Raw genomic sequence first — 14,756 nt, 5'->3', positions numbered from 1 at the left:
CTCCCTCCCTCTCTCTCTCCTTTGCTGTGCTTTTCTTTGTTTTGCAGTAGATTTGAGTGTTATGATTAATGACCCCCAAAGCCTCAGGAAAGCAAACAGCCAGAAAAGAACGGGTTTGCTCTCTTTTCCCCTCTCGTGAGCTGCTTGTATAGCGTTCTGAGATATACGTCTGCATATTACCAGTCTCAATAACACCACATGGGTTGTATATATGTCTCTCAATTTCCGGAGGACAATAAACGGCACGTCGATGTCCTAAAGATATTTCAACAGACAGAAACAAAAGCAGGTTTAAGTGCGGGATCCCGGGCGGCTGGTCTCTCATGTTGACTTTGTGTTAATATAAGGATTGAGATTGAAATATTATACTATCTGTCATTTAGTGTAACACAAACAGCGTATCATTTCTTCCTATTGCCGATATATCGGGCCGATATTTTGGTATTTTCGATATCTCTGGAGCTGAAAGTGAGACTTCCTAGACCTCAGGGGAGCAGAGAAATTTCACCAGTTAGTTCACCTAGACTTTTGTGTGTATAAATTCGGAACCATAAGAGACAGACACTTAACTTTTTTGTTTTGCAATCTACTGATTTTTGTCTTTTATACAAGCTCCCTGTGAAGTGCCTACTAATCATGAATATACAGCGCCCCCTGCTGTCACAGTTAACCTCTTAACCCCCGCATGTTTTCTCCAGTTTGGCTTCACCCAAATCTAAAAGCAAAAAAGTGGCAAAAGATCAACGGAAATGTGCTGGAAAAGCAACAATCACAGGATGAAAAAGAAAGCAACAGAAAAGTGACACAAAAAACCCCGGACAAAAACATGACAAGAAAGCAACGGCAAAAAGCAATGGAGAAAAGCGAGAAACAAAAAAAGGACAAAAAAGCGATTGAAAAAGACGAGAACACAACAAAAACACTTCCAAAATGTGACAAAAACTGGGCGAAAGAGGAATAAAAACGTGCTGGAAAATCAACAACGCGACCAAAAAAGCGACAAAAAAAACTAAAAAGTGTTAAAAAAGTAACAAAAATTCAACAAGAAAGCCATGAAAGAGCAACATAAAATGCAATGAAAAAGTGACCAAAACACTACAACAAAACAACAACAAAAGCACAAAAAAAACACTTTAAAATTAGCTTGGTTACTGCGGGGGTTAAGAGGTTAAATACTGACACGTTTAGAAGCTTCATATACGGGAAAAATATTTGCCAAATATACCAGCATCGGCCAATCAATCAAAAATCGGTATCGGCCTCAGATAAACCCACATCAGTCGACCTCTTTTGGTTATATTTTTAGGATTTACACCTTTAATATAATACAAAAACATATCGGTCAATATATATCGGCTATCGGCCATGTTAGCCTCCTTCATATCGGTATCGGACCCCAAAAATCCTTATCGGTCGGGCCCTACTCGTAACCTTGCAGGGAGTGGGACATCACCAGCATGTCATGGTAGTCATGCATGGCTTGAACCAAAAACCGCGGTCAACCTGGGAAACCTCAAATATACAGCAACCTCCGGGTGCGGGTGTGTCAGGTTAGAAAGCCCACTTACAACATAAAGTGCATTGTTATCCACAAATGCCGCTCAAAATACAGGCTATGTTTCGTTAGAATGTCCAGTTATATGGGGTAAACATATCGTTAGCATGTTTTGTTTTCTCACAGTGCCAAGTTTAGATGTCGCCTATAGCGCTTGTATGACTTTGATCACCGCTCCACAATATGCGCGACAGCAGGCACATGTGATGAAAATAATGCAGCGGCAAGAAGCAAAAGCACAGCTAAAGCAACAAGGTGACGCCGTCTTACTGATGTGAGGAGTGCGGCTTCTTATAGCATCAGGTCAGCTGCTTCTGGGCCACTTTAGCTCCACAAGCCCGTTTATTTTGACAGTGAGTTGTCCATGGCATGGTTTGGCTCGGGTCAGGTCGGCAAATTGAGATAAAAAAAAAAATTCGGGGCGGGTTAGATTTTCATCGGGTCAGGGCGGGTCAGAAACTTCATGGAGATGTCGCCGCTTTGCTTAGTTCGTATAAAGGAATAGCCAAACATGAGGTTTAAATGCATTAGGCCATACATTACACGTCAAACTCAAGGCCCGTTGGTAAAGTTGACGACCGCATGGCATTGCAAAGCACATCAGGTCGTAACAGTGAAGTGACAATGGCCATGCACTGCGTCTGACACTCCTCTCGCTCATTTGCTCACTGCATCGTGCGCACAGTGTTATGTTTAGAACAGACAGGACACACTGTTGCTGCTTGGACGCACTGATAATCCCTGTGTAGGAGGAAATATTCAAATGCCATGAACCTCAAAAGCAGCGGCACAGTAACATAAAGTGCGATAATAAACCCAGTCTGATGCAGGTCACTATTTCATTAATTAGTAATACATAAATTAATTATTAGCTAACAAGAGCTTGTTACAAAAACACTAAATGTATGTATGTGTTTGTGGCCTATGAGTTGTTATTTCTAAATTAAGGAAGCTTAATAATATGCATAGATAATGTGCAGTCTATCCATCCATCCATCCATCCATTTTCTTCAACTTGTCTGTTGCCGGTTGGGGGCAGCTGTTGGAGCTTCATCACATTGCACCAGCCCCTTATGGCTCCTCCTGCAGGTGGTGGGTCCACGGGAGGACGACCTCACGATTCTAACCAGGCCTATTGGTCTCTCATAAGGGGCTTCTGAACCGCTCTTTGTCTGACCCGTCATCTAGGACCTGTTTGCCATGGGAGACCCTACCAGGGGCACGAAGCCCCGACGACAGAGCTCCTAGGATCATTCGGGCGCTCAAACCCCTCCACAACATTAAGGTGGCGGTTCTAGGAGGGGAATGTGCAGTCTACTTAATTCATATTAAAAAAGTAGTCAAATGAATGTTCAGTCTATCAAAAATTCATGTTAGCATCATGCTGCATGCTAACGCCAGCTATAACTGCCATTTTGCTGTGAAAAAACATCCATGTGGGCCTGATTTACTTGACTTTATTTGTATGTGATAAATAAGTTTATATTCCGCCAGAAAACGGCTAAAAATTGTGAAATATTGTGCATCGCAACATACTTCCTTCCCCGTCGGCGAGGCCACGCCCCCTTGTACGGCGCGATGCTGCCTGTATCTACAGTATACAGCAGCCATTCCCAAAGTCCGGGAAAACGCCGCCCCCTTATTGTTCCAAAAATCTCCCAGAACCCCCATAATTTACTCTATTCAATATAATTTGTTATTTTTTTACACCTAAAATTACATGAAAATCATCTATAAAAGCTAAATACTGATTTAAAAAGGTACATTTCAGCAAATACAGAGGTCCCTCGCTATAACACGGTTCACCTTTCGCACCTCCCTGTTTCGCAGATTTTTTTGGGTACAATTATGCATGCTTTTTTTTACAGTGTATGAACGCAATACGCGCATTGTGTTCTGCGTCTTGATTGGCTAGTCGTAGAGTGAGCTTCCTCCTGCTGCAGAGAGGATCTTTGTCAGTGTCCCGTCAACACATCAGCAGAGTCACAGTTAATAAACACTGCTAGCCCACTTTTGGGAACCCCTGCTACACAGTAAGAGAGGCCAGCTACAATTTTCCATTCATCTGTTTAAACCCCTGACCAATACTATGTTTTAATTTTTGGCCCCTGCTCCACTGGCCATTGTCCAAATGCTTTATTCTGAACCCACTGACTGGACTTGATCCTTGCCGTCCACACCGTATGATCAAGCCTTCAGTTATCGGTTGATTGGTGGATTCTCTTGCTATATAACAGATGGCTTAGTTTGTACTAGTATTAGACCTTTGTATTAAAAATAGCATGTATTTATCTCCGCTCTTAAGCTCAACACAAATCCCGCTGACAGAGGGGAGATCTTTACAGAACAAGACAAACTGTTTTTGCGCGGTTGAATCTAATCAACACACCCACCTGCCGCCTCAATTTTATTACGCACAACATTAGTAATTGGATTTGCCCAAATGTCACACTATTGTCCCCCATTTCTATTCATTTAACCAATTCCTATTACTGTCCAATCGCCCCGGCCTCTGCAGAGAAGTAGCCAAACTCCCTAAAGCTAATTGTTTTGCCGCGTCCCCATCAATTTCCATTTTATTTGCTTTTCTAACTGCGCCCTCCGCGACCCACCTTCCTGCCGCCTCTATTTTTGCACTTTGACTCTGGGCATAATTGTCTTTATTTCAGTGCTTTTCGCTCATTGAGCTCTCGCTTGCAGGTGTGAAAACAACCAAGCCGAAATCCGCCGTTACTGTAGCGCGGCTTGATTAGGGCGGCGCATGTAAAACCATTCTCCACAAGCAATAAAGAAAGTGATTTCATTTTCCCCCCGCGCAACACAGTGACTGTTTGCCCGGCTAACTAATAGCGCTATCAGAGAGAAATCATTGCGCCACAGAAGGAACGCCGCCGAGTGATAACACGGAAATGGAACCAGTGATTTAAATTGAATAATGTTGTGGCAAACTGCCTTTGTACTGTGTTTTGTTGGCTGTTACTGTTTGATACGTAAAGAAAGGGACAAAAATACTCAAACAGATCTATTGTAGTGGAGTCGGGCTTTGAAGCGGGAACGGCTTCACAAAGGAAGCTTTTTTTTTCGTGTCACGCTGTACTGAAAGAGAGTGACAAAATGTAACTCTATTATCACAGAAAGTCACGATCAATTAATAAAGCTCCTTACCATACGTATTTGATGAATATATTTAAATAAACGATTAAATGATTTTTTTTTCCTAAATATTTTCCGACGCTGGTCTGTACTTGTACTTGTGTCCCAGCAGCTAAAAGTATTGCTATTAAGTTGTGATTGTTGTGATAAGAGAGACTGTTGACTGGCTGAATATATTCTGCAATTAGGGCTCGACAAAATAAGAAACAAGTGCAATATTCGATAACTGTCTGGAATATTGCATTGACTATATTGAATATATTTAAAATCTTTTCCTCACAATTCTTCACTTTAAAAAAAAAAAGCAGTACTAAGTAACATGTTTACTTTATTTAATCCTTTCCGTAGTCCCTCTGGGGTTAATACAAGTGTATATGGGATGATTGGGGGGTCTTTCATCTCCCCCTGGCGCCTCTGGCCAGAAAACCACAATTGCAACTTTGCTGCCTCCGGGTCGGAGTCACCAATACACACTAATATAATCACGAAGATGAAGCTAACAGGCTAACGGCCAAAGCTAACTGCGGGCCAGCGCCACTTAAACAGTATTTACAGCCAAGTTTGGGTGAAAAAAATTATCTCATTTCTGTCAGCGTAATATTTAAGGTTAATGAGTAAAAAACTGCAACATGCTGCGACACCTGCAGTGGCACTTATGACCTCTAGGGGCATGAGTTACTAGTTCTGCTTTAAATACCATGCATTTATATTTGGATTTTGCAGAAATCGAGTGATTGCTATATAGTGTGACTTCTTTTGATATGGAGATTTCATCACTTAAAGGTGCACTATGCAACTTTTCTTTGATATTAGTGTGTATTTGACCTTTCAGTGACCCCGTGGCTGCTTGTGGCTAGTATAGCACTTTTACTTACCATCCCCATAGGCCACTAGGACGCTCCAGGATTGTTTTTTTAGGTTTTCACTACTGATTGAACCGTATCCATAGTTATGTATACATTGCATTCCAAAAATCTACCAGAAGCCTGAAATAAAATTGAACCTGAAGCATTATAGTTGGCAAGTGAACCACCCATAAAGCCTCTAGGTCAATGAAAGGTCAATTATGTAATTAGCACACCTTTAATATTGCAATAACAACCATTTGGCGGAGCTGCCTTAATTTTAATGTACAGAGTTTTTGGTTATGGCATTTTTGTCTTTTTTTTAATCAAACTGATCCATTGCTGCTGTTGCCGTTTTGTTTACCCTTATACTCATTAATCCATGTCTCTGTACCCTCTGCCCCACACTTGCTTCTCTGTAGCCTCTTTATAACCTGATAAGCCGTCACGTTCTCTGTTGCACGGAGCATCCTGCCTTTGTGTGACTTACAACTGTCTTTATAAGAGTGGAAAATGTGTGAACGCTCCGCTCAACCTCTCACAGCTGCGGTCGTGGTCAGTTGTGTTGTGCAACAGGCGGACGTCGAAAAGGTCAAGTGTTTTAATGCATATATGTGTGTGGTTGGTTTGCAGACCGAGAATAGCCTGCATATAGAGCCATCTGCGAGCATTTACTTAGATCCGCTTCCGTTGAGAAAGAAAGGTGATGTAAGAACAGCACTTGACTCTAACCGCATGCAAATCGTGTTAGTTTAATGTGAAAACCTATGGATATGCATTGTAGATGTTTGATAATCACTTTCACTGGGTTGTACAAAAGACAGGGAACACACACCAAAAATGACATCACAAGTGCAGATGTTGAGGGACAATCTTCACTTCAAAAAAGCAGCATTGCACACTCAAGTAGCGGAATTTCAAAGGTACAATATATTTATTAATCAAAGATAATTAAAGTGAATACAAGATCTTTAATTAATAAATACACCTTTGGACATCAGCTTTGTTTTAGCTTGTGTTACACCAGAGTGTGATCATTGTGCAAAGCCTTCTCCAGCACATTGCAAAGATTTTCAATGGGGTTTAGATCTGGACTCTGGTGGTCAATCCGTGTGTGAAAATGGTGTCTGATCATGCTCCCTGATGCACTCTTTCACAATGTAAGCAAGATGAATCCTGGCATTGGCATCTTGGAATACGCCTATGTCATCAGGGAAGAAGAACAATGGAAAAATCTGTCATTCAGGATGTTCAGGTTCAGCTGATCTCACCTAGACCTGACCAACTGCAGCAACCCCAGATCAAAACAGTTAAATCCAGGTTACTTTGTGTGAGTCAAGCTGTGTATATTGTGGAAAGCCGCATAATGGTTTACAATCGATGATCTTTTCTTGCTTGAGTATGGAGTGAATGTACAATTGTCTCATGTAAAGCGCTTTGTGACTATGTCTGTGAAAGGCGCTATATAAATAAAGATCTTCTTCTTCTTCTTCTTCTATGTTCGCCTTTGGATCATGCAACAGACAGCACAGCAGTGATTTAATCCGGCAATGAAACCTTCGGACAGTCATGACAAGGACTGGGACGTTTTGCTTTAGTTGTGATACAATGCGTATCATGATACTTAGGGGCTGATATGATACGTATTGCGATACAGTAAATATCGTGAAAAGTTCCAAAAGTTATAAACCAAATGCCACTTGTTAAGACTGTAACGTGCACTACCACAGCAAATAATACATTTAAGTATTGGTAAGTATCGATACTTGGTTTTTTTGACAAAGGAGTATTTAGGCCTGTCACAGTGGCAAACTTTGAAATATTGAGGTAGGAAAATATCACGATAAACGATATTATTGACTCTAAAGATACTAGATACTTTCAACTTTAATGTTTCTTCTAAAAGTACATTATCATATCCTAAACTACCAGACCAGGCTGAAATATAATCGAGCTCGATTTACTTAAAGCCACACCGCGTAGAATTTTACCCAATAAATAAAATTGAAACACCAGCATTAATTTTATGACAGATATTTTCATCATTGAAAAAATACCTCATAAATGTACAAACAAACATATATGATGCTCACCCTTCCTAAGATATGACTATAAACTTTACCGGGAGTGGGTGCGTCTCCAGTTCGTCTCCATGGAGATGTGACGAAAGGCAGTAGAATTTGACATTTAAACAGGTTAGTTTCTCATTCAAATCCATTCTTTTATTACACACTGCAGTAACATCATTTTCTCTGTTGAGCTGGTCATTAGGAGCATGTTTTGTTTTGCCGGCAACAGCATAGTCCAAAATGTTACACAGTGTACCTTTAAAAATCGAACTTTTACAAAGAAAACATTGGAGGAAAATGCAATGATGATTGATGTACTATGTGTTGAAAGAAAGTTTATTACATAATTATATGTACTATGTGAATTGTTCGATGTATTGTACATAGCCATATGTATACTGCTATTTCTGTGGATGTCTTTGACGGAGGAAATTAGCACCTTGTATTGCTCAACTGTACATTTTGCTTCACTTATATATGTCAACCTGGACAGGGTTTTATTTTTTGTTTTATTTTCTGTTTTATTTTCTGTTTTATTTTCTGTTTTATTTTATTTTTATTTTTCATTTATTTGTCTATTTTTTATTTTTTTCCATTTTTGGGGGACTGCTTTTTACGCAGTTTTGAGCCTCTCTGTCCATCATAAGGGAAATGGGGATGTGGGTAAAAAAGAAATGTGTAACACATGTAAAAAAGTGCAAAATGCCAATGTAATGTAACACTTCAATAAAAAAAATTGATCACAAAAAAAAAAAAGAAAATGCAAAGAAGGACGATAAATATTGAGCCCAAAATGCATTTATGTTTATCTCTTATTTATGGAATGATATGTTGATATTGTATTTATTGTGACAACCCAAGGTGTATTGTGATATATTGCAAAACAATGTATTGTCCCAGCCCTAGTAATGACCCAGGCCTCTCATTTTTAACCCCGTAGTTTGGCGCTGCAGCAGCTCAACCGTCCGCCTCTCAGCCTCTCATCATCACTCCCATCATCACTCCCCTAGGCTCTTTGTGTAGTTATTATGCAAAGCTCTTTCAATGGACACCTGACGAACTAATCCAGCTCCCGTTAGTGCAAAGATCCTTCTCCCTGTGTCTCTCTCTCGCTCTCTCCTCTCTCTGAAGACTCACTTTCTGCACGTGTTACTGTGCGAGTCTGGAGGCAGTGCTGTGACTTACTCTGCCTCCTGACACCGCCTAATTACACGTGTCTCTTTAATGAACTGTGATTACACTATTAGCCACCGGAGTCTATCGGGGCCGATCGCCGAGGACTAACAGTGATTAGGCCCAGACACCTTCCACTGCCGAGTCGGTTTTCAGCTCCCCCCCCCCCCCGTCTCTTTGCCGAGCCGCCTAACGCTGTGTCTTTTTTTTTTCTCGTTTTCTCTCTCTCGACAGTTCGACGGAGAGAACATGTACATGAATGAAAACAGCCACGAGTTCCTCCCGCCGAATCAGGTAAAGCAGATTCTCAAACACTTGTTGGCCGCTGTTCTTCTGTGTGGGGAAAAACAAAAGAAAAGCGCTCAGCGAAGCTTTTCGAAATGGATGTTTAAGAGATGGAAAAAACAAACACAAACCCTACAAAAAAACTGTTGATGACCTATTGAAACCTGAAAAAGTTGCGCCATGTCTCAAAGTCATATGCATTCAAATGGATTTTCTTTCATTCATTTTCAAATGGTAAACCAGCTTTCATCTCTTAAAGGTCATCTTCTCAAACTTGACCATTTCCTCAATACAAAAAAGTCAGTTTATTCCATTTTCTCTTTCACTTAAATATGTTTGTTTGGACTATACTTACTGCTTTATTTCTGCTCGAATGCGTTTAACCCTTCAGGATAAGTCCTTTTTTTTTTTCCCCGCAGCAAACAACCCAGTGCACTTTAATTTGTCCCGGCAACGGAGTTCAACATGCACTAAAATGCATTAAGTGCCGTTGTTAGTTCACCTCACATTTTCAAAACTCAAACTCAAATGCACCTAAAGAGCGGCATAAGCCCGGACGGAAGTGAAGCATTTATTTAAAAGGCTGTAGTGTCAACCGTGGAGTAAACTTTGCCATCTCCCAAAACTCCAAATGACTTTATTCCATTTAAAGCAATCATTCGAGTCCACATCATTTTCAGCCGAGCAGAAAGCACCTCTTTTGACAGACCTCTTTGCAAAGGTTTTATTAAGTCGCGTGGTTCGGAAGTGCTCTCTCTGTCTCTCTCTTTTTCATACATTCGAGATGCTCTCTGTCCTCCTCCTTCCCTCTCTCTGACTCGCTGTCTGTCTGACTCCATTTTTTTTTTCTTCCCTGCATATATTGGACGTAGGGATGTACATTTGTTCAATTTCTTCAATCACCTAATTGGTCTGTTTCGATTAACTGCTTGGCATCATTTTACGTTACATTTGATGTAAAGATTACGTGTTCTTCTTAAATGATTAACTGTGGACTTGTATATCCCTAAAAATAACTTGCATAATGAGCAATTAGATAGTGTTTCCTTTAATCCATTAAGCCCATGATGGTGATTAATCGATTAACCAATTAATTATGAACACCCCTAATTGTGTGTGTTCTTTTTCTCCCTTCACATCTCATTTCCCTTCCTTATCTGACTGTCTTTTTGTATATTGAGATTTATCTTTATCTTCCCTTTGACTTGACTAATCCAGTCCATATAGTACAACTTTAACTCTCTCCTTTGTTTCTTTTGTTTTTACTTTTGTTTTCACTCTTTCGTGTTTTTTTTGTTTCCTCCTCACCAGTGTTCATTTCGTCGACTAAAATATTAAGTCTTAATTTTCGTCAAAGTGTTATTTTTGACGACTAAAACTAAATTAAAAGTTTCTCATGAGACTAAAACTATGACTAAAATGTCCAGATATTTTAGTCGACTAAAATAAGAATGAAAGGGAGAGACTAAAATCATCCAAACTTCTATTGACAGTTTGAAAGAGCCTCATATCATGTAAATCCTCTGCTAAAGGATCAGCTCTGAGCTTTGTTCATGTGGAGCTGCTCCATGAAGCAGAGGAACAAGATTAAATATGATTAGAATGAATATTATCAATGCAAAGTCGACTAAATTAGTCCTAAACTTAGTCGACTAAATTTACTTGCAATTTTAGTCGACTAAAACTAGACTAAAATTGAAGATATTTTTTTGACTAAAACTAGACTAAAATCGAATTACGTTTTCGTCAAAAGACTAAGACTAAAACCAAATAAAAATATGTTTTCAAAATTAACACTGCTCCTCACTCCCTCAGGCTCGTTTATGTTGTGAACTTCAAAACGTGTCTACTTGTGTTAAAGTATAACTTTCAGGGTTCATTTTGTCAGACACTAGGGTTAGAGATGTTGAAATCTTAACCTTTACATGTTTCATCCGCCATAGACGGCATCTCGTCATAGGAGGGGCATGGCTTCGCCGAGGGGGAAAATAGAATCTTTTGGGAAACACATTTCACTCTTTTTAGCCATTTTCTGCCGTGTCTTTGTATCTTTATTTCATAGAAAACTATATTCATAATTCAGCATTTGTTAAAGAAGTTTTTGAATAACTAGAGAAAGTTTAGATTTTTTCAAAATTGTTTTCCCCCTTAACTGTTTTCAAACATGACCATATATGGGTGATTCCAGAGATGCCGTCTGTATCTATCTGCAGGCCGTCATCAGAAGTATTGGTGGCGTGCGGTGACGTGTCACTTATCAGACGGGCCGGGCCTCGGAAGTAAGAGCAGCTGATAAGTGACACCTCATCGAACGCCGGTGATACTTCTGATGACGGCCTGCAGATGGCGGCTGAAACATATAAAAGTAAAGATTTCAACATCGCTAACCCCAGTGTCCGACAAAAGGAACCCTGAAAGTTACATTGTTTATGTTGTGCTTTCGAAGCGCATTCGGATACTCGTTCCGTTAGTCTTGTGCCTGCCTCCGTCCGCTGCTTCAGACTCTCCTCCCTCCAGAGTGTGTGGGAGTCATAGCGAAGGAGCATTTTGGGCCTATAAATCCACAAATGTCTTCTTCTGAAACACTGACGAGGCACCAAGAGCCTCCTCACACCTGCAGCACAGTTGTGGCGTCACAAGAGGCGCTACATGAAACGAGCAGCAAACGAAGAGGTATCCGGGCAAGACTCACAGCTCAGCCACACAAGCCTTCCCTCCCTTTTATTGTTCTGGCTAGTGGACGTTCACTGGAGAATAAGATGGATTATGTTTGTCTGCTAAGGAGATGGTGAAAGGCTGTTTTTTGTGTTTTTATATTCACTGAGTCCTGGCTCAACTGTAAGGTGGAGTTTCACCGGTGACCCTCAGGTGAAGAATGTTGTCAGAGACAGGGGAGAAGGATGAGGAGGACCAAGATGAAGATGAGAAGGAGCGAGAGGAGGAGGCGTGGAGGGAGCTGTGCAGGAGGAAGGAGGAGGTGGTGGAGCTGACCAGTGCGGGACACCACGCTCTGAAACAAGGACAAACCCAGTTTCTTCTATACCTCCAAAAACATGCTGGTCAGGGTTGCTCATAATAGCAGCAGCTCGGGACTAACAGAAGAAGAAGAAGAAACTTTATTTATATGGCACCTTCTACAGATACAATCAATCTACATAGAAACAGTTTACTGCCATGTCAACTCAAAGCTCACCCGAACAGCCACGTCTTCAGCTGCTTTTTAAAAGAATCAACAGAATCGGCTATACGTAGCGACAGAGGAAGGCCATTCCACAGAGCATCTGATCCACACAATTTTGTTGTACAAATGCATAATGACAAATAAAGCACGGACTTACATGCTAACCACTGGGGGAGCGACTGCACACAGCTCAACAAGTGAAGCATCATAACCCGCCATCATTCCTTAACCTCGTGTGGAAACATAAACGCAGTGACGGCAACTACTGGAACGCACGGATCTGTTTGCATACGACAGCGGAGCCTAAATGAGCCTTTACTCTCACGATCACAATCTCACCTTTTGTCTTTGCTACTTGTCTCTTCCTTTTGGACGTGCTGTCTCTCAATCCCTCCACCTTCTCTCCCTGTCTGCCTTTTTTGTAAAACTGAGATTGCTCTTTCTCTCACAAGTGTTTTCTCATCACCACTCGCTTATTCGCTCTTACTCTCACTTACACTCTCCCTTCTCCGCGAGTACGCTCTTTCTCCCTCTCGCTCTCACACACCACACTGCTACCAGGCTGCAGTCTGTAGCACAGCTGGTCCCGACAACTGGAGGACCATATGCTTGAGTTTGGACAGGGGGGGAAGTCGTACAGTTTGGGAGTAAGCCACTGTGACATGCTCTGAGGGGGAAAAGGGGATTCCGTCCTTGTCCGTTGCAATTATTAGCACCGACCCCGAGAAGACTACTGTCGTTTGCTTAATTTCCTAATGCGCTCTCGTTTGTCGAAATGTGGCGCCCGGCCCAGAGTGTAACATAGTACGCCTTGTCCGTGATTTATGCAGCTTACTGAATGAGCCCTGACACATACTGTATGTCATGAGGAGGGAGACTTTTTTTTTTTTTTTGTGGAGCTGGAGCATGTCAGAAGAGGTTTAAATAGGATAAGATCTAACAGTGAAAAGTACCTGCTGCTCTTAAGTAATACTGGTGGTCTTCTGTACCACCAGTACAGAAGACGATTTGAATACCTTCATTGAAGATGGACAACTCCTGTACGAATGAGAGCTCACACAGACATATAGTAAAAGAGATATTATTGACTGGACTGGATTGATTGTGTTGAGGATTGTGTTGAAATTCGAAATCAACATTAAAAGCTGATATGCCTTTCAGTCATGTGACTTTTGTTGTTGTGGTGGCCATTTTTAATACCGAAGTAGCATTATGCAGTACTACAACATGTAACAATATCTCTACTCAGGATGAAAATGAAAGACAACTGATTGACAGTGGCATTTTTATTTACTCGTAATCATTGCTCAAGAAGGCGGCCCCAGACACGTGTTATGTGAAGAAACCAGTAAGTCAGTATTTAGGATGCTAGCATGCTACCGGTTAGCATTTAGCTTCAACAGCTCACCTCTGACCTCTCCAACAGAAAGCTCTGAACCGGACTCCAAACCTTGACTACAACATGTGACAGAGTTCAGAGCTGTTACTGTAGTATTTCCTTAGTGTTCATAGATGTGAGCCACACATGTGTTTATCATGTTGAAGCCATTGACAGTTGATTTGCTATCCAGTAGCATGCTAACATCTTGAGCAGCTTAAACACTGAGACTCCGTTGACATGACAAACTGTAAAAATCACATCTTTGATGTGTTAATTTAGTCTGAGGAATGAAGCAGATCTTTAGTAAAACCTGCTGTAGCTGCTACGTCTGTACATTTGCTGGTTGTATCACATAAACGTGCGTCTATGGGGGCGTGTTTTAACTGTTCGCTACTTTGATGTTCAAAATGGCCGCCGTAACTATGCGTGATGTCATTGGAAATGCATGTATACTGGCTCTTATTTATATTTTATACTCATTCAAAAGGCCTTCAAAAAGCTATAGCCATGCCTTTATACAACATTTCCATTGACTGAATCCTCCATTGGCTGATTACAACTTGTGCTGATGTCTGCTGAGTTTTTGATTCCAAGAGTCGAACGAAAAACAGCAAATGTGGCACGGATGGAGGGGATCGGCGGAGATCAAAGAAGCAAGGGGTGTAGGAGACAGTGAAGGAGAGAGTAGCGTGAAATATAGTGATGGGAAAGATTTTCTGTTGCACTTTGTTTACTCACAATCCTCATTTTTTGACATGTGCCTTGCTCTGTTCTCCGCTTGGCCAAGTTTAGCCTCTCCGCTCGCTGACAGCTGGGATCAGGGAGGGCTGCGGGATGGACGCGCACTCTGACAGCTATATGTACACACTGTGATATAGCTTCAGCGGTGTACTTCGGTTATTATTTAACGGCTTACGTGGGTGGGGGAGTCAAAAGCATGAGTATCGTTTGCTAGTGCTTTGTGCAATGTTAGCGATTAAAAGTCAATGTTAAGATTCTTGTTTAAGGAGTAACTTGCTTCTCTTACTTTTGCACGTCGTGAATCAATGGGTTTCAGCCTCTTCACTGTTTCCTGTCATGGAAGCCATTTTGAGGACTTGTCACTCACTTATTT

General features: G+C 41.2%; 1 protein-coding gene across 2 annotated transcripts in view; it reads left to right on the top strand.

Annotated features, from left to right (window-relative positions):
• Positions 1–14,756, top strand: part of tox2 (TOX high mobility group box family member 2) — a 206,171-nt gene that overhangs the window by 96,110 nt on the left and 95,305 nt on the right. For both annotated transcript variants that reach the window (XM_079579282.1, XM_079579283.1), the window contains exon 3: positions 9,030–9,089. In XM_079579282.1, the coding sequence (XP_079435408.1) occupies positions 9,030–9,089 (60 nt within the window). The remainder of the gene's footprint in view (positions 1–9,029; positions 9,090–14,756) is intronic.

This window comes from Gobius niger (genome assembly GCF_951799975.1).
Source record: "Gobius niger genome assembly, chromosome: 20".
NCBI classification, from domain to species: Eukaryota; Metazoa; Chordata; class Actinopteri; order Gobiiformes; family Gobiidae; genus Gobius; species Gobius niger.
The sequence above is the reverse complement of the archived record's forward strand: the minus strand, read 5'-3'. Positions and strand labels throughout refer to the sequence as shown.